Genomic DNA, 21176 nt, shown 5'->3' with positions numbered 1-21176 from the left:
CAGGTGGAGAGGGGCAGCCGCAGAGGCACACGTAGGAAGGACTGAGCAACTGAACGTTCAGAGCGGGCCTGGGCCTGCAGGCAAGGCCTCCAGGGAGGAGATGTAGTGAGGACAGGGGACAGTCAGCGCAGCTGAATTCTACTCTGTTGCCAGGGCCCCAGGGAGAATCGTCCTGAACAGCACAGGGAGTGGTGGTGGCAAGAAAAGGGAAGGAAAGGCGCGTGGGTGGCTCAGTTAGTTAAGCGACAGCCTTTGGCCCAGGTCATGATCTTGGAGTCCCGGGACTGAGTCGACATCGGGCTCCCTGCTCAGCGGGGAGTCTGCTTCTCCCTCTGACCTCTCTTCTCTCATGCTCTCTCTCTCTCAAATAAATAAATAAACTCTTTTTAAAAAATTTAAAAATAAATAAAAATAAATTTTAAAAAAGGGGAAGGAAGATGTATGGAGTCACGAAACCTGCTTGAGTCCAGGCCTTTGACAATGGAATGGCCATGGGACCCATTAGAACCTCAGAGTCCCCCGCATGTTTTCATTCACAAAATAGAAGATTGGACAAAACTGTTCCCGGGGAACCAAGGCCACTCACCCCTGGTTTCGTTCTTAACCCACACGTTGATGGAATCGCAGGCGGAGGCTGGATCCTCGAAGCTCACGTTCTGGACTTCACACTGAAACACGTCTTTGTTCCGGGTGACAAAAGGCACCTCCATCTTGAAGCCGTTCTTCACAAACACTGCATTGGCCACGGTCACAATGTCCTTATTCTTCTTGGAGCTGATGGCCTTGTTGATCTTCTTCAACACTTTACCGACTCCTAGAGGAGAAATGGAAAGATGCAACAATATTTCAGCGAGAATTCAGAAAAGCTATTTTTTTTTAAATATCTTTCTTAGGATGGCGAATAAGAACGGTATAGACGAGATAAGCCTGAGTAACAAGAGACCAAGTGTCATGCTTCCTCAGTGGACTTGTGTTAAGAAGGGGGAGGGGTAAAATTAAGTAAAATTATTAGTAGTTCTTAAATGGTAAATGGTAAATTTAAGTAAAATTAAGTAAATTATTGGTAAAATTAAGTAAATTTATTAGTAGTTCTTAAAAATCTGTGGTGCTTTTAGCACCAAAACAGCATATTCAAGGCCCCTCAACATCTTCCCCACATAGAACTCATCCTCCTGGGAGACTTTCTTGGTGCTAGGTCACTAGGAAGACTGGCAAGTGCTTTCTTACATAGCCATGGGGGAATAAATCCAAGGATCTTCCTAATTCATTCTTTTTCTTTCTTAACAATCTTTGGTGCTCTTTCCTGCCAACAATTTATCACTGCGATTTCTTTTTTTTTTCTATTTTGGAAAAAAAAATGAATAAAATGAGCATGAGAAAGACCATAAAAAATTGCCAGGTGCCGCCATCCAAGAACAGTGTGATTTTTACCTGATCTCAAGCTCAAAAAGCATGGGGATTAATTTTATGGCAACGTAGCTTTATTTTACACGAGCCACTCATACATGCTCCATTTGGTTTTAGAACATGAAGAGGAAAATAAATTGTAAGGATGAAATGTGTTTCTGTAGTAAGCTCGAATTACAGATTCTTGGGTTCCTCGCTTGGGGTCCTTTCAAAATGACAGTGTCCTAAAACAGCCTGCAGGGGTCACGGTGATGGTCTCTTGGAGAGTTGACCTGGCCCACGCCATGTCTCTTCTCCGGACCCATTCAATAAGGGCACGGTGAGCTGGCCATGGGGCCCAGGGAGGTGACCCTTTGGCCCTTCGTTTGGCTTCTCATGACCCCACTTTCATGCTGTCCTGTGGGGCAGGCCCACTTTCTCAGTAAGGGAACAGCAGAGGCCAAGACCCAGCACCTGTCCCTTTTGGCCACACCATCTCCTCCTCCACATGCCTTGGTCTCCTGCCAGGAAAAGAGCAGTGTAGTTCTTCCTCCCCTGCCCCAGACAGTTCTGCCTCTGCCCTCAGTAAGAGCATGGCTATCCTGAGTTCTCAGAGGGCCTGAGAAGCCACTTGGGCTCCCCTGAGTCCGTCCCGTGACTGCAGCCCCATTCCACAACACAACGAACGGCCAATAACTCGGGAGAAAGGAGGGGGGAAGGAAGCCACCCAAAGGCAACACTGTCAAAATTTTAGAAATATCGCTTTGCATGAATGTAGCTCAGTGTGAAACAAGAGTCCAGTTGCCGAGCTGGAACTGTACTGGCTGACAGGGTCTGGATGGCACTGGGAAGGGCTGTAAATCCTAGCAGCGATTCACTGTCAAGCTACTGTCGAGCGTCCAAGCAAGGGGCAGAACGGTGTGTTCAAGTACGGAGTCCTTCCACGCTTCTGACAGGTGATCCGACTGCAGACTCGTGAAACTGAAGGCGGTGTAAACAGTGCGGTGTTTAGGCATTTGGCTGGCAGCTTGGGAGGTGACACTGAACACAGCCACCGAAGGGCACGGAGCGAGGCACGAAGTTCTTGAACCCCTGCCCGCCCCTCTCATCTTCCTCATCCAGCCGAAGGCATCAATGCATCAAGATTCTTAGCACTTTATGAGGCTGGCGGGAGCGGAGGAACATGGAAAGAGCAAGCCCCTCATTTTCCAATGAAGCAGCAAAGACTCAAGAGGTGCAGAGGAACTTGCCAGGCCCACAGTGCTCAGGGTTCTGCTCCCTCACACACGGCCCTCGCACAAGAGGCAGGTGCGAGGTGGGTGCTGGGGGACGAAACCTGAGCTGGAGCCACGAGGCACCAGTGCTAGGAGATCATTCAAAACAACAATTCAAACCTTCTCCGTGGGGCCTGACTTCAAAAAAGAAAAAAATTTTTTTTAGCTTTTTATTTTGAAATAATGATAGATTCACAGGAAGTTGCAAAACAATATACGGGGTGGCCCCCTGTGCTTTTTGCTCGGTTTCCCCAGTGGTAACACTGTGTAGGACTACAGCACACGACCTGGAGACTGCCACTGGTACAGCTCCCAGTGCTCAGGCATAATGCATGCCTTTTACAGGGATTCGTGTGTGTGTGTGTGTGTGCGCACGCGCGCGCGCATATATATGTCTCTCTGCACTTTTCTCACCTACACAGATTCATGTGGTGACCAGCATAGTTAAGATACAGGACAGAGGGGCACCTGGGTAGCTCAGTCAGTTAGGCATCTGCCTTCAGCTCAGGTCATGATCCTGGAGTCCCAGGATCGAGTCCCACATCTGACTCTCTGCTCAGGAGGGGTCTGCTTCTCCCTCTCTGTCTCTCAAGTAAATAAATAAAGTTAAAAAAAAAAAAACTTAAAAAAAAAAAAGACACAGGACGGAGGCTCCCCCATGCTGCCGTCCATGGCCACACCCACCCACCCAACTCCCCAGCTCCCAACTTTGAAAAGTATGTTCACAACCATGATGCACCACGGAGGTGGGGCAGATGGGAAGCTTTCTTTTTAGAGATGAGTGAAAGGGGGTGTAGCAAGACCAAGTGACTGACCCAAAGCCCCAAAGCTATAGGACAGAGCCCAGAATCCAGGCCTCCTGACTTCCAGGACAGCCACAGTGGTCCTGGGTGCCAGAATGGCACCAGAGAAAACCCTCCAGAGGCAGAACTCGCTCCAGGCCCCGGTGGCCAGAGCCCACAGGGCACGCACCGTTCACACTGTATCTCATCACCGTGGTGAGCTGCTTCTTGGTCCTGCCGTCGGCTCCCAGCTGAAGCATCCCCAGGATGGACGCGATCCCGTGGGGGGACACGACCACGTTGTCATGAGGCCGGGATTTGACGATCTGATTGAAAACCTGGATTCCTGTGTTGGAGCCCAGTTCCTCCAGAGACAGGGGGTTGAACTGGGAGCACACAGAGGGCAACGTCACTGTGGCCACAAGGAAGAGAGGAAAATGCCAATTCATGGTTCCTTTCGGCAAGGATGACCTGAAAAAGCAGATTAAAAAAAAATATGTGAATTATTAATGAACACCTTTGGGGGGACTACTTTATATTCAATCTAGGTATGATTCACTGTACTCAGTATAACTGAGTGTCTTGTTAATTTATTTAAAATAGAATAGCATAGATTAAATCAGTTTTTGCCATATTTTGTTAGGGGGCTGGGTGAGGGAGAGGAAGGGACCCTCCATGTAGTAGGCTCCCAACTACACACCAGACCCCATTCAAACTTACAACTACCCTTCATCCAACTGAAGCAGTATTTATGGAGAACTAGCGTGTGCCGGGCCCTTTTCGAAGCACTGGGCATACAACTATAAATAGATGGGCAGGACCCCTGCCTTCCTGGAGTTTACACTGTAGAAGGGAGACAGAAAATCAGCCAGTAAGCAATAAAGTAACTTCAGGGAGGGATCAGGGCCACGGCGATAAAACACTGTGCTGGCAAATGAAGGACGAGACAGGGACATGAGGGAGAGCAGGTCAGGGAAAACATCTCTGCCACGGGAACACGTGTGATGAGTCCTGAAAGACAAAGAAGTATCCCCCCCACCCAGCCTCCCCTGGCATGTGGCCACCAAGGAGGGAGTTGGGGGAGGACATGAAGAGGAAGAAGGGCCCAGACCCCTAAGGCCCAGATACCCCAGTGTATATGGCCCTTGGATTTCCTTCTAAGGGTCACAAGAAACCACAGGAGGGTTTAAAAAAAAAGGGGGAGTAAATCCCTCGGGTTGCTAGGACTATCTTAAAACCCGTTGTCCTCAAATTTTTTTTTTTTTTTTTACTATAAGCACATTACTTTCTTAATTGAGGGATTGTTAATTAAAATAAACTTAAATGGTATCCTTAAATCTACACTAGGGCAGAACAATTGGTCAATTTGTCAATTGTGAGAATGGTACTTCTCAATTACAGTGATTTGTCTGAAATATGCTTTCTTCCTGGATTACCACTTACTGAGCTTCCTTTGGCTGTGACAAGTAAGAGGTAGGAAATTTACATGTATTTACAGAAAAGCAAATACTTTCATTAAATAAAAGCTTAAAGGAGGCAGTCAGCAAAACAAAAGCAGAATTCCTGATGGAGCTAATTTGGTTCCTCCCTCGGAGACCCAAACTTTGCAAAGCACAAGTTCCCAGAGGAGCACGCACGTACAAGTGGGAGACCGGGAGTGTCTGCAAAGAATACAAAAGAGGGGAGCCTCTTAGGAAACAGGGGACCCAGAGTCCAGGGAAAGTAGGTGTCTGTGCTCCAAAGAAAAGGGTACCAGGAGCATTAGGTAAAATTGGCTTTCCTTGTCTTCCTTTCTATGCTTCTGTCCTGCTTCCCACTCCAGGTCATAGTAGATGTTCAATAAATACATGTGGGATTAAACCCGATGGCTTATATACTTTTAGTTTTTGTTAATTATTTTTTAACTGCATCAAAATAATGTTTATTGAGTGTGACAGAGAAAGTGAATGTGTTTAGTCCTCAGCTGCACAGTGAGCTGCAAACATTTTCAGTTCAGAGTCCCCCACTGCACCCGCCCCCTCCCCCAACCCAGGGCCACAAGGCGTATCACTAAGACCATCATTCGAGGTGATGTTGCAATTTTCTCATACGTTGTGAAACAACCACATTTTTAAAAAAATTTAGAACATATAGAGCTTCTCCAGGACTTACTTGTCAAATAATTAATTGTGTTAAGACAGTCTGTCTAAATTCAAAACATGTAAGTGACCCACATACGCTCCTACTTGGGGCTTCCCCTATGGCCAGCGTGGCCTATTTTGACTTTGGCACCTAGGACTGTCTCTAATACCATGACAATCCCCTGAGTTTCTTTCAGTCTCCTGGACATTGGAGAGCTTCCAAATACTGACTATGAAGGCTTTACTCATTTCATCTAAAAATTAGCCTTCCTTCCCTCTGGAAATAAATCTCCTCCTTAAAACTTACTATGCCACAAAGCCATTAAAGTCTAAAACAATGCTCACAATTTTTGTTACAAATGGTCAAGTCTGGTCACTAGCGCCAACTTCATCAATCTGAATTGTTGATTCTCGCATTAGAGTCCATTCCGACAGTGTCCTGTAGGCCTGCTCTCTACTCCCCAAGCCTCCCAAAGCAAACCTCCTGGATTAGGAACTGTTTGAATAAAATATTTGAATGTGCACACTCAGAAAGGACATCAAACTGGTTTTGCCTCTGATTGCTTCAAGCTGATTCACCCACATGCTAAAGGTTTGTGTAGACAACTATGCAAGAGGTAGAGGGGATCAGCAAGAGAAACATTTAACAGTGCCAACCTCTTAGAGTCCGCAAAGATCGTCTCGCAAATAAAGAGCCATCTTATTTAGCAGAATTTTGCTTGGTTAGGACTTTTTTTTGCTAAAAGAACAGTTTCATTATGAAGTGAGGAAGGCTGCCTTGGGTGTTTTTCTTGGTTTCTTAGATTTGGGAAGTTTTTTGAGAGAGGTCTATGTGCCGTTTCCTAACAGTGCACCGGGACAGTGTCAGAGCTGTGCAGAACTTGGAATCGGAGCTATTTTTGATTGATGTTCTGGGCATAACTTCTTCTTGGCCTCAGTTTCCTAGGCTAAACGCTCCCTCGTTTAGGCCCACCTGGCTTATGTACATGTCTGGGACTAAGCTTTCGCTCCTCTCCAAAGTTCAGTAGCCAGGAGAGCGGGTGCTGATCCATAAATTACTTTGGCTTATGAAATTCTTAACTGATACATATTCATATCCAAATAGACACTCATTTACATGAAGTATCTGCTGGAGTTAATCAGGCTCTAAAATGCTTACTCTCTACGACGAGGAGATTCTCATTATGGGAAGAACATAGTAACCTCCTGTTTATTTTTAGGAGAAATTACACTTGAAACTTTCAAATAAGAGAGAAGGAATAAAGCTGTTGCCCAAATGTAGAGCATTAGTACGGAAGATCATAAATCTGTTTAAATGTTTCCATTTCTTGAATAATCTTTTCATAACAGTAAAACACACACACACACACACACACACACACACACACACAAACACACCAAGAGTCTGGTTGAGGCCATCACTGGAGGGAGATCATAAACCTATAAATAAAGCTGTCACCACAGGCATAACCTCTCAAATGTGGGATTCTCTTTCCCCGTGTACCTCCAGTGTCCCCTACTCCAAGCTTTTCCTTTCCAGTGTGGGGGATGTCTGGGCAGGAACTAGGTATGGCTCTGAGCTTCAAGTGAGATTCAGTGTAGTCAATGCCAGAGTCGGTGGTTTTACAAATGCCAGATTCGGAGCATACATATCCTTAACGTTGAGCACCATCTCCCTTCCCAAGGGCAGACGTTAGAGAAACACGCACTCCACAGACGTCATCCCTTCAACGGTCACGTCCACACAGGCGATGCTCAGATTTGCGGCTCAAATCCTCAAACCCTCTGCTGAAGGGTATGCGTTCATCTATTTGCTGCCTATGCTCACCCGACTGTTCAGGACATTATCCTGGCCTGAAAAATCCTTCATGGGCAGATTATGGAGAGCCACTGGTCTGTGAAACCTGCCATCTGTCTTCTCAAAGGGTCTAGGCCTGGGTCTCGCCCATGTACTCTCGTCTTTGGTTCTCTCCCTATCTCGCCACCTGGTGACAGCCTGTGGCCCCCCAACTCCGTCCACAGCCTGTGGGAGGCTTCCCCAACTTGTCCCAGATGGTTCTATTTACCCCCTTCTCTGAATTTCCACAGTATTTCCTAACTGTACCTTCCATCTTATTTTTCAAGTGTGCTTCTCCCTCCCAACTAGACTGGAAGCTCACAGAAAGTAGGGCCACGGGACTCTAAAACGCTAGTGGCTACGGGGTCTCCTTTAGGGCCTTAGCACTGGTAGTCACTGAATCAGAGGTTGACTCATGGGACTTACCCAGCTGCTCAATGCTCATGTGTTTGGTTTGGAATAAAAGGCGCTCTAAGAATATTTTAAGCAGCTACAATTTGGAAGATGTCACATGCGATCTAGATTTGGAGTTATTCTCAGGAAAAATGAAAATGAATGGTACCTTGGTAACCCTGGGCCCTCCTTCCTAGGGCAGACATCCTGCACAGCAACCAAACCACCGCCAGGAGCTGGGCGCGAGCTCCCTCCACTCCCAGGCGCCTTGTCCACCGTTGCCACCACTCACGTCACCTCTCCAGGCTGTGTAAGTTTGTGACCAGACTCCTGCACTGAATCAGTGCTAACTGATTCAACAATGGCAGATTAATCCAGCGGGTCACAAAAGATGTCGCTTATGTTCAGCCTAATTGTCTTTTTTACAAAATAAAACCTATTTTACATATAAGACATGAGCAAAAGATAAAGAAAGTGATATTGGTCAGCTCAAATGATAAATAGTAGGCTGTTAGCTCTATTTAGTATAACAAATAAGATGTATGTGAACACTTTTGGGGGGAAACGCTGGAGGACTCCTCTGACGATTCGCATCTGTTTTAGGAGGACCCAGGACTGTCTACTAAATTGGCAAATATTCCATCCCTTCTCATTCTCTAAAATGTCTCAAGTGGTGTATTTTATAAAATCTATGTATCAATATCTTTATGTCATGAAAGATTTTACATATATGAAAAAAGACATAAATCCCCAGTACCCACCATCCTTTATAAAATAATGATCAACTTGGGGCGCCTGGGTGGCTCAGTGGGTTAAAGCCTCTGCCTTTGGCCCTGATCATGATCCCAGGGTCAAGGGATCGAGCCCCGCATGGCATCGAGCTCTCTGCTCAGCAGGGAGCCTACTTCCCTTCCTCTCTCTGCCTGATTGTGATCTCTGTCAAATAAATAAAATCTTAAAAAAAAAAGATCAACTCATGGCTTATTTTATTTCTTCTAAAATTAACAATTATCTTGAAGCAAATTCTAGACATCGTATTATTCAAAATAGCTTCAACACCTAAGGAATGAATACATACATACACACACATACACACAGTATCATTATCCCCCTCAAAAATTAGTAACTCTTTACTATGTTAATATCTAGCCAGTGTTCAAAATTTTTTTAATAGTTTATTTGACTCAGGATCGAAATAAGGTCCACGCATTGCAACTGGTTGATAGTTCTCTTGGCCTTTAAAAAATCTTACCTCAGTTACTTTATCTTTGGCTTTTTTCTCTGAACTTTATTTATTTTTTTAAATTTGAGAGACAGAGACAGAGAGAGAGAGAGCGTGAGCACCGGCAGAAGGGAGGGTCAGAGGAAGAGGAAGAAGCAGACTCCCTGCTGAGCAGAGAGCGGATAAAGGGCTCCATCCCAGGATCCCAAGATTGTGATCTCAGCCGAAAGCAGAAGCTTAACCGACTGAGCCACCCAGGTGCCATCCTCTGAACTCCATCGTTGAAGAAACCAGGTTATTTATCTTGTAGAATTTCCCCCAGTCTAGATTTTGCTAACTGCATTCTTGTGATTATTGTTAAAAATCTTGTGATATAACCATAATCTTGTGATTATGGTTAAAAGTTGCTCTGACTTCCGTACTTCCTGTAAGTTCACAGTTAGACCCAGGGCAAGGATCTGCAAACTCCTGGCTAGAACTGGCCACACTTTTTGTTTTGGCCATGATTGCACTGAGCTCGTACAGCAAGTTGAAAACAGTTGCCCACTTGCAACAGAGACCATACAGCCACCAAAGCCAGAAACATCCACTACCTGGCCCTTTACAGAAGGTCTGCCTCCTTTGCTTTAGAGGCTGATCAGATTCAAGTATCTTTTTTTGCAAAAATGTTTCACAGAGGTGTTGTAGCGGGTGCTGGAAGCAGGAGAAAGTGGCCATATGTCTCTTTTTTGTGATGTTAGAAGCTGCTCATGATCACTGCCTAAGTGCACTTATTAGGGTTGCCAAATGATGCTACTGTGGTTCTAACTTTATTAGTTGGAACGCTTCTATAAAAAGAGGTTTTCCATAACCAACCAATTCCCTTATCCCGAGGTTCAGCTTGTATAGCAAGGGCAGGATGAACGTGTGATTCATTTCTTAGACTCTTCTTAAAATGATGACTTGGTTACCCTGTATCTCAGAGTTGATCAGAGGGTTTTTTCGTTTCTTTGTAGTATAATTATGAACCTATGTTTTTCAACATATCATAAGGGGTCTTGATCCACTGAAATTTTATTATTTTTTCTGATGCTCACAATAAGCCTCTTCAGGTGGAGCTCACATATAACCTCATAGTCTCAAGAGCTTCCTTGTTTTCTCCTTTCACAAGATGTTCCAGGCTCATTCTGCACCCTTCCTGCCCTAGGATCAGCCATATCCCGAAGGAGCTCTGGTTCCCCTCAGTGGGAGGCAGAATTTAGAGACAATCTGAGTGTCCTCACCAAATAAACTCCAAATTAACTGTTGGAATCCCAGGCAATGTGGACAATTCAAAATCCACTGACAGCACTCTCTGGACCATAGCCAAATGTTAAAGTTCAAATTATGAAAGAGAGACTGCTTACTGGCCACAGATGAGGAAAAGATGGGGAACAGAGCTGGACGTTCAAAGCTGGGCTGGGATAATAAAACGGATCATCCTCATGTGAAGACAGTTTGTCTCCTGGATCAAACCCATTCTGATGGCTTGTGGGAACCAAATAATGAGAGTACCTTGTCATCCAGCATGACAAGGAGAGTCCCCCAGTTTATCTAGGTGGGAAGGAGTGACAACCAGCCCCTCTCTTCAATGAAAGCTGACCCCTACTCTTGGACTGGGAAAGTACAGATATCCCTCTGGTCTCTGTGTTTGTAGGCTCCTGAGTCTTAGAACCAAGGCCCCATATTGTTCTGCCTTTGGAGCATTTCTTCTTTTTTTTTTTTTTTTAAAGATTTTATTTGTTTATTTGACAGAGAGAGAGAGATCACAAGCAGGCAGAGAGGCAGGCAGAGAGAGAGGGGGGAAGCCGGCTCCCCGCTGAGCAGAGAGCCCAATGCGCGGTTCCATCCCAGGACCCTGGGATCATGACCTGAGCTAAAGGCAGAGGATTTAACTCACAGAGCCACCCTGGTGCCCCCCCACCTCCATAGGGGGCTACAGGAGGCAGAGGAAAACTGCACACCGGGTTATATGGAATTGTGACATCTCCTGCCAGTTCTTCCCAGAGAAACAAATGTGAAGGAAAAGTGCCTGGTTGCCAAAGACAGCTGTCCAAGTGGCCTTAAGTCTGTGCTGCCCAGCCGTCAGGCCCAAATACTGCCTGCCCTTCAGTACTTCGCCAATAGGCACAGGTCTAAGTCTGAAGGGTGTTTGGCAAGAGGCCTTCTAGGGACTTGAGGAGGTGATCCACGGTGATTAAGGCTGGATCTGCAAAATAATAGAGGCTGTTATGTGTGAATAATTGATGTTAAGCCTCAAATATGGTCCTATAAATGTAAGAGGACGACTCTGGTCTCTCACACTTCTGCTAAAGTTACTGAAAAGGATTCCACATCAAAATCTGTCCTCATTTTCCTGATATCTACCACATTCTCTTACGACAGATGACCAAGCGTCACTGAAGTGCATCTTGATGCCCTTGGAAGTGTGTGGAGTATTAGCAGAATGAATCAGCATCTTTACAACTTAGGAAACAGGAAATGACCACTGATTACCACGACAGCAGCCTGGTGGTTCTAAAACGTTCTTTCAGGTTACTGAGAGATGCTCACAGACCTCTGAGGAATTTTTTCTTAAATTTTTATCACACTTCAAAGTGCTTGATTGATCTGTGACACTAATGAATTTAGCCAAAAGGAACCTAAAAATAGTCAGGAACGAAATTTCCAGCCAGTGAAATATACGGCAACAATGTTTAAACGGTTCCTTCGAAGAGACACATTTTGTTAAGTACTCTCTGACATCTAAAAGTGCCTTTCATCTACAGATCATTTATCTGAAATCTCTTTTGGGGTAAAGGGAAAGGCTAGGAGGAAGAATGCAACTGGGGCTTTGTTAGTTGTCTATCTTTTAGAATACAAGATTGTGGGACAATTATTCTATTTTCCTCTAAGTGTCAGGAGAAATTCATCTAAGGTTCAAATTCCAATTTTACCATCCACTAACCAAGACATCCAGGGCAAGTCACAGTCTTTCCCAACCTCAGCTTTCTCCTCCACATTACATTAGAAATCAAATTCCAGTACTGGCCACGGGAATTCTGTAAGCACGAACAGAAACACAAGACAGTAACGAACATAATGGTACCCATCTCCGAGTGGTACCCAATGAACGTTCGTTCCCTTCCCCTGGTCTTCCTCAATGCTCAAGACCTGAAATAAACTGATTTTTATTTCAATAGCAATTTAAAAAGTGTCAACGATCAAGCTGAGAAAATGCGTCAAACACGAAACTTCCACTCTGATATAGCCCTGTCTGTATCTTTATAACATATTTTAACACAGAGTAAGATAATGCTAGCATATTTCCTTGTCTCTCTAAGAGCATGGAGGCGTTCCATTATGACGGGAGGAGAGGCGGGTATGTTCCAAAAAACGTTTACTTGTTCTGAGATATGTTTTTCTGTCTGTTGTCTCAGGTCCCTAAGTCTAATTTATTTATGGTATCAAGTTCTATACACTTTCTTATTAGCACATTAAGATGTAACAGTTCAAATGGGTGATTTCCTGATTGACAGCCAAGAGACGATCGAAGATGTTACGGTGATGTTGACCAGTGGTTCTTAATCTTTAAAACAAGGTAGCACCTTCTTTGGACATAAACAAGTATTACAGATATTTCCCAACTAATTATGTTTTTAAAAAGTACTTGTGAAACTACAGGATAAAAACTACTATGAATTCATAAACAGTTCAATAAAATACAGAATCTTTTTATCTATAACAGCATCTAGAAACATTTCCAAAAATCAGATTTTGAGGTATTATTTATTCAATCTCTACTCAAAGCTGGACTACCAACATGACTTTTCTGACCCCTTAGAAGAGCTCCAATGTTGTCTACAGGTCCTCAATTCATAGATCAGAAATCAATGCTCTCCAGGTTGTTGCTAGTAAAAAAAAAATGATCAGTAGGTATTGGGAGTGTAAATCGATAAAACAAAACAAAGCAAAACAGCTTTTTGAAAGGCAATTTAGGGTATGCATAACCTTAAAAATGTATATACCTATCAGAACAGTAATACCCTTTCTTTCTTTCTTTTTTTTTTTTTTTTAAAGATTTCATTTATTTATCTGACAGAAGGAGACCACAAGTAGGCAGAGAAGCAGGCAAAGAGAGAGGAGGAAGCAGGCTCCCTGCTGAGGCAGGGAGCCTGATGCGGGGCTTGATCCAAGGACCCTGGCATCATGACCTGAGCCGTAGGCAGAGGCTTTAACCCACTGAGCCACCCAGGCGCCCCAGTAATACCCTTTCTTTTAATCAATCTGAAGGTAATAAATAGGTTTGGGCCTAAAAATGTCTACTGTACAGTTCATTCTTTCTTTTTCTTTTTTTTTTTTTTAAGATTTTATTTATTTATTTGAGAGAAATCACAAGTAGGCAGACAGGCAGGCAGAGGGTGTGGCAGGCGGGGGTGGGGGGAAGCAGGCTCCCTGCTGAGCAGATGCGGGGCTCAATGCAGGACCCTGAGATTATGACCTGAGCCAAAGGCTTAACCCACTCGACGGCCCAGGCCCCCTGTGGAGTTATTTCTAAGAGCAGAATCACTGCAATAGTCTTTGCAATAAATAACTGGAGTAACAGAGATCGTTGCAATCTCAGTTTTCAATGAAGGGGACCCTGGGATGACCTTTTACCAGCTTTGTGTGCTTTGTTGCCAATATTTGCACCTGTTGCAGCAGCAGATTGCTTCTGGGAGTTGGAGCCCATTTTCTTGGTGGGCCTTAAGTGGCTGGGAGTTCAATACGGCATTCCTTTGCTACCTCCCCCCCCCCCCCCCCCCCCCGGTGGCATAGACCACCTGAAGGATTGTGGGATTGTGCACATGGGATTGTGCTGCTATCATTCCTTAGCCGGCTGTTTCTTCTGCAATTCCCACTTCCACCACCCTCTTACTGTTTCACCTCCCAGCACTTCCTCAATGAATCATTCACACTCTCTCCTTGGCTCAGGGACTGCATCTGGGACAGCCTAAGGGTCACTTCATGACATTCACCCAACAGGATATCAACCAGCTGCTGAGAAACTACACTGGAAAAAAATTTGAAGATATGGTAACAGATTCTGGATATATCCTAATGGAAAAAGGAAAACTACGGTATAATCAACTATGTAAAAATAATACACACCACAGGGGGAAAAGAAAAGATTAGAAAGATGGATATCCAGATATTACCTACATAATTATTCTGGTGGTGGGAAGAGGAGTTTATCATTCTTTTTTATTTATTTATTTTTTTAAAATAAGATTTATTCATTTATTTGACAGACAGAGATCACAAGTAGGGAGAGAGGCAGGCAGAGAGAGAGAGGAGGAAGCAGGCTCCCTGCTGAGCAGAGAGCCCGATGCGGGGCTCGATCCCAGGACCCTGAGACCATGACCTGAGCCAAAGGCAGAGGCTTAACCCACTGAGCCACCCAGGCGCCCCGGGTTTATCATTCTTTATACTGTTCTGTATTTTTCAAAATTTCTACAGTGAACACATAACTTTAGAACAAGCATCTCTTTTTCTGTTTATAAAACCACAGCAGTGGGAACTTAGATCAGCTGAAATGTATAGTAAGGGACAGCAGAAAAGACTACAGAGCATGAGAACAGTGGTTAAGTCACAGGATCATAGAAAACTGAATTAAAATGGTAGTTAATGGAAAGGGAGAAAGTTGAGAAATACAGTGGGATCCCTTTATATACACTTAGATGCATGTCATACCCCATTCCAGCCCACAGATCACTTCACAGCGAGTTTTTTTAAGTAAGTGATGGCTCTATTTTGATGAACATGATTTGACACATTTATGTAGCTAAATCTACCAATTAGGTACTTAAAGGCAGGGATTAACAGTTTATTAATTTTTTTTATTTCCTGCATTTACCATAATACCTGGCGTAGAGCAGGAACTCAGTATTTATGAAACACATTGTAGTTCAATGGAAAATACCTGTTCCAACCACTATTTTAAGTAGCAGCAGCAACTGTTATTGCCAATTAAAGAAAAAAAAAGCCAGTTTGCTTAAAACGTGTAGAGTACAGGGGGGTGCCGAGAGGCTCGGGGAGTTAAGCATCCAACTCTTGGTTTCGGCTCAGGTCATAATCTCAGGGTGGTGAGATCGAGCCCCACACTGGGCTCCACACTAGACATGGAGCCTTCTTAAGATTCTCTTTCTCCCTCTTTTTTTTTTTTTAAAGATTTTATTTATTTATTTATTTGACAGATAGAGATTACAAGTAGGCAGAGAGGCAGGCAGAGAGAGAGAGAGAGAAAGGGGAGGAAGCAGGCTCCCCGCTGAGAAGAGAGCTGGATTCAGGACTCGATCCCAGGACCATGAGATCATGACCTGAGCCCAAGGCAGAGGCTTTAACCCACTGAGCCACCCAAGTGCCCCCTCTTTCTCCCTCTTACTCTGCAACCTGCCTCCGCACTTCCTCCCTTCCTCTCTTAAAAAAACAAAACAACAAAACAACTTGTGGAGTACATTCTTAAGTACTCAAGAATAATGGCCATCATTCAGTGAATGTCTCCTATACACCAGACACCCTACCTAGAATTTTACATATTCAACATCTAGCTGAATCTTAACTTCAGTAGACATTAGTATTTATACTTTACAGAATACAAAAACGGAAGCCCAGAAAAATTAAAGAGCCTGCCCAGATCGTGGGTGGTGAAGACACATCTGAAAATGGACACGCTCAGCCAGTGTGTCATGCTGCGTCCTGTGATGGAGTTTAAAGGGTCAACCAAGGGAAAAAAAAAAAGAAGAAGAAAAACTACCTTCTTTCTACCTCTCTGTCCTGCGCTTAAATCATCAAATACTAGGAGTAAACAAGTGACCACAGCTTTACGAGGCACAAGAATTGAACAGAATGTTTGTTACTCTAACGCAGTGGTTCTCCACTGGGAGGGCGGTGACACTACCCCCCAGGGGACATTTGGCAATGTCTGGAGACATTTTGGGTGGTCATAACTGGGAGGGGTGCTACTGGCATCCTGTGGTTGAGGTCAGGGATGTTGCTAAACATCCTACCATGTGCGAGACAACACCCCACACAAGGAATCATCTGTATGTGTTAGTGCCAAGGGGGAGAACCTGGCTAGCGCACAAGAAAGCACACTTTCCTACTTTCCTCCCACACTGTCACGCCGTGACACGGTGACTTTCCTTCATTTGGAATCAAGGCTTCTGTCTGAAGTTAAAGATGGTTTCCTGTCACAGCAACAACTGCACGGACACCAACTGTCATGGTGGCTCTCCCGAGGATTCTCCATGCAAGCCTTTTCCATGTGGGAGAGGAGGGAATCCAGTGGCTTCCCTTCTGCAAATCCCAGTGGGGAAGGTTTGTGTTAACTAGTATCTAAAGCTCTGGGTGGTTGGTCCATCCCACCCAATCACCTTCACCTACAGCCTGCTGTACAGAAGTTCTGCGGCAGGAGGTGTGGAGATGCCCATGTTACACCAAGATTTGAGCCATAAGCATCGGGAAAGGCACTGCCACCAGGCACTGACTCCTCCACAGGAGAAAAGGGTGAGTCCCCAAGCCTCCCAAAGCTGTGCAGCCTCTAGGAGCCCCTGACAGCCTCCCCATGAAGCAGAAGCAGGGAGCCGGGGTCACATAACCAGGCTTTGTCCTCCCCAATGGCTGCCTGCTTTCCCCCCACCCACCCCCACTGCAGGCTTTTTGCTAAGCCACGGCCAGCTCTATCATTCAGGCTCGGGGAACAGAACTACCAGGTACAGAGAGAAAAACCTAAATCACTCACACATACCCTAAATTATTCTTAAGGCCACTGTACTTACTCCCTAGGAACTTTCTGCACTAATTACATCTGGTTATGTGTTTTGCTAAGCAAAATGGAGCCCAAACCCCTTTTTTCCTCCCTTGCCTCATGAAAAGGGAGCAGGGCTCAGCTAGAGGAAAAGAGGACCCAGCAGGTGAACGCTGAATTGGGTCTCCGAGAGTGCCCTGTGTCACATTACCCACCAATGCCACCTGCAGGAGCTCCTGTCCTGTCTGCGGGGACGCCCTCTTTTTCTCAGAAGGAGGTCTAGAGTGAGTGGCTGTGAGGGCCCCTGCATCGGCAGTGTTAAGAGAGGATGTGGGCTTTAATCAGGCAGGAACTGGAAGACCCATGCATCCTCATTTCAGCCGGTGGGCAGAAGGACAAGGAAGCCCATATTCCTCTGTGTAGAGAGACTCTAGTTTTCTATGGCTCATATTCACAACTTGGTTCTTTTTCAGTCAGGGTGGGATTTCCAAGGCTGCCAGATAAAGAACGGTTTGACAGTAGCTACACTTTGTCCACTTACTTCTCACAAACATTAGTGGACACCAGTGTGACAGGCATGGTGCCAAGGTGAGAACATGAACAGGACAGACTCAGCACCTACTCTCCCAGAGCTGAGGGCTTGGAGCCAAGGTTCTCAGCCTGGTCAGGTGTGTCCCTCAGGGAACATCTGTAGACATTTTTGGTTGTCACAACTGGGGAAAGGTGATACTGGCTTCTACAGGGCAGAGGCCAGAGATCCTGCTCGACATCCTACTAGGCTCAGGAGAACCCTGCAGGACAAGGAGTTGTCTGCTCCGAATGTCAGCAGGGCTGAGGGGGAGCTCTGAGGAAGGGCTGCATAGCAGGGACATCAGAGGGTGAGCTGGACATGATGGGACAAAGGGGGACACAAAGGAGGGCAAGAAGGAATATTCAAGACAGAAGATCTCAAGTGCAAAAAAGTCTTGTGCTAGGAGGTATCATAAATTGTTCTGGAAACTGAGACTCTGGAAATACCATTCTTTGCACACTATCATCATCCTATAGTGTTTCTAAGACGAGGTCTACTCTGGGGCCATAAATGTGACAACCTGCTCATGACACACACCAGAGACCAAATTAGACAGGAGCTGGAAGAAACATACATGCTCCAATGTCCATCCTGTCCCACTGCCTTATTTCTCAACAATTAGACCACTGCATTAGGAGAGGAAGGAATCAAAATCCTATTTGGACTTGATACTAAAAGCATGACTCAAAGAAAGAAAAACTGATAAACCAGACCTCATCAAAATTAAAAATATTTGCTCTAAGACTCTACAAGGTTGATGAAAACACAAGCTACATACTGGGAGAAAATATTTGGAAACTGCGTATCTGACCAAGGACTAGTATCTACAATACATAAAGAACTCTACTAATGCAACATTAAAAGAAAAATCAAACACTCCAATCAGAAAATGGACAAGAGAGATGGATAAATGTTTCACTGAAGAGAATATAGTGATGGCCAGTAAGTTCATGAAAAGGTGTTCAAAATCATTTGCCATTAGGAAAATGCAAATTAAAACTACAATGGGCCATCACTACACACCTATCAAAACAGCCAAAATAAAAGTTAGTGATGATGCCAAATGCTGGAGAAGAGGCAGAGAAACTGGGTAACTCACACACTGCTGGTGGGTATGTAAAATTGTACAGCAAACTCTGGAAAACAGTTTGGCAGTTTCTTACAAAACTAAACATGCATTTAATCATACAATCCAGCAATCTTACACATTTATGAAAACTCATGTTCACACAAAATCCTGTACACGAATGTACATAGCAGCTTTATTTGTAATAGGTGCAACCTGGAAACAGCCCACATGTTCTTTACTGGGTGGATGCTTAAGGAAACTGTGGCCCATCCACACCAGGGGACACCACTCAGCTTGAAAGGAATGAACTACTGGTACACTCAGCAATTTGGATGGATATCAAGGGAATTATGGTGAGTGAAAAAAAGTCAATTCCCAAAAGATTATATATCATATGATTCCATTTATAAAATATTCTTAAAATGACAAAATAATAAAGATGGAGAATATATTAGTGGCTACCAGGAGCTAGGGAGGCTGGGAGTGTGTGTGGGGGGGTGTGACATGCAGGGTCCTTATGATGGAGCTCTTTGCTATCTTCCCTGTGGTGGTGATACACGTGATAAGACTGCAGACAAGTAAGTGTGCACACACACAAATGAGTGCCTGCAGAAACCTGAGTAAGATGGATGGCTTATACCAATGTCAATTTCCTAGCTGTGGTATTTACTATTGTGTATAGTTATGCAACATATTAGTACTAGGGGAACTAGGGAAAGGATACAAGGGACCTCGCTACATCGTTTTTTATGACTGCATATGAATCTACAACTATCTCAAAATAAAAAGTAAAAAAAAAATAATAAAGTAAAAAACAAATAACCTTACCTAAAAATTTTTGTCAGCAAACAAATGCACCTGAAGATATCTTTTTAAAATTTACTTTAATTCTTTTCCCAACATGGCAAACATGCTAAGAAATACTCAATATTCTTAAAAAAAAAAGTTTTTGCATGATTATGCCTTTTCATAGTTCTTTGATTAATCTTCTTGGCCTCTGCAGGCTCCTGAGACAAACCACCCAAGCTCAAATCCCAGCTCCGTTACCAATTAACTACATGACTTTTAACAAGTACTTCACATTACCGTGCCTTAGTTTCTTCATCTGTGAAATAGGTATGTATAATAGCAGTCTTGCCTTATGAGCTGTTGTGGAGAATAAAAAAGGGCAGCACATCTCAGGTTCTTTAGACAGTTCTTGAAGATACTAAGAGCTCAACCAAAGCTGGCTTTGCCATTACTGCCACTTACTACCATCATCGTGGTAGCTCAAGAGTCCTTGGGTCTCTCCTCAGCCTCTTAAGGTCCTCACGCCAACCCATCTTCATAGTTCTCTCAATCATAAAATATCCCCAATTTCCAATTTTTAAAAATCAAAACGAAAATTTAAAAGCTGACGTTTCTATTTGCTTGCGGTCTTTTTTCAGTTGTGGGCCGTTTCCTTCATTTCTTTGCTGGAGGAGGAATTCAAAGGTCTAGTATGTGACTTTATCAGAGCTTGACAGCTGGTCACAAGTCCTCAGGGAAGGTAGCCTTGTGCTCCGGGGGCAGCAGCTAGGGTCCATGCAGCTTCCAAAAATGGCCCTGGTGATGGGGTCAGGAAATGACTGATGGTCACTGGGTGACTTTGACTTGGACTCGGGCTCTGGGGACTTTCCTTGTGTTCTTTGCAAGACTGCCAGGCTCGAGAATAAGATAAAATGTTTTCCTTCTAGCTAAAACTGAAACAGGGTGGGATTAGATTAAAACAACTTAAAAAATTTTTAGTGTGGTGAAGCCAGATGAGACCTGCCTTAGCGGTTGAAAGTCTCAGTGGTACAAGTCTGATGGTAAGCTGACTCTCATCTCTGTTCCACTTGCTTAGACAGAAAAATATCTAATATAGAAAATACTTGATGATTTCCCAAAGAAGCCATTTAGAAATAATTCTGAGCTACAGTGGAAAGCCTATTATGATGGTAAGCAGAGAACAGAGGTACTACAGGAGAAATACCTTACATTTAGTAAGCAGGGCTGACTCGTAGTAAGTAGAAAGACATATAGAAGTCCCCTCACCCATTTTCATAGAAATTCTAAGACGGGAGGAAAGAGTACACACTCATTCCTAAACTTGCTGTACTTCCAAGTTCTAGAACCCAGTTGGTGCAGTACCCCATCCATCCAAGAATCTAAGCTGTGTGTGAGTTACCCTTCATCCTTCTCTTCCCCATTTGACCCATCCACAAACTCTACCACTCTATCTCTGACACAGTTCCTGAATGGTCTACTCTCTCCACCCCCTTTGCCCCCAGAGTGAAGACACCAGCATTCCTGGAATAGAACATGAGTCTCTTATACTCAACTCATTGTCTGTACTACCCCAGTGACCCTGCTGACCAGGAAACCTGACCATGACCCTCAGCATCAAGACCAGCGTTAAACCCTCTAATGGCAGCCCTAACTCTTAAAATGAAATAAAATTCCCTCCCACAGCCTAGGAGTTGACCTGCCTTGTCCGGATTTGGCTTTCTTCTAGAGACACACTTTCCTCTTGGCCGTTCACGTGATCTGCCAGGCTCCTTCCAGCCTCAGGCCTCCATGCTCATGCTCCCCCTGACTGGAACACTTGTCATCTCTCCTTCTCTTTGTGCCTGTGAGTGAGGGGGAGCCCCTGTCTGTCCTGTTCACCACTCTTCCCCAGCATCCAACATAGCACATGGGGACACTGAGGTGCTCAATATGTCAAGGCATTGATGA

General features: G+C 44.5%; 1 protein-coding gene across 1 annotated transcript in view; it reads right to left on the bottom strand.

Moving 5' to 3' along the window:
* Positions 1-21176, bottom strand: part of SERPINE2 (serpin family E member 2) — a 62251-nt gene that overhangs the window by 21872 nt on the left and 19203 nt on the right. Inside the window, exons 2-3 of the mRNA XM_080799202.1 lie at positions 3633-3913; positions 587-814 (exon numbers count right to left, since the gene is read on the bottom strand). Of these exons, the coding sequence (XP_080655328.1) occupies positions 587-814; positions 3633-3891 (487 nt within the window). The 5' untranslated portion in view covers positions 3892-3913. The remainder of the gene's footprint in view (positions 1-586; positions 815-3632; positions 3914-21176) is intronic.

The sequence above is a fragment of the Martes martes genome (genome assembly GCF_963455335.1).
Source record: "Martes martes genome assembly, chromosome: 3".
Taxonomy (NCBI): domain Eukaryota; kingdom Metazoa; phylum Chordata; class Mammalia; order Carnivora; family Mustelidae; genus Martes; species Martes martes.
This window is presented reverse-complemented; position numbering and strand designations above follow the sequence as displayed.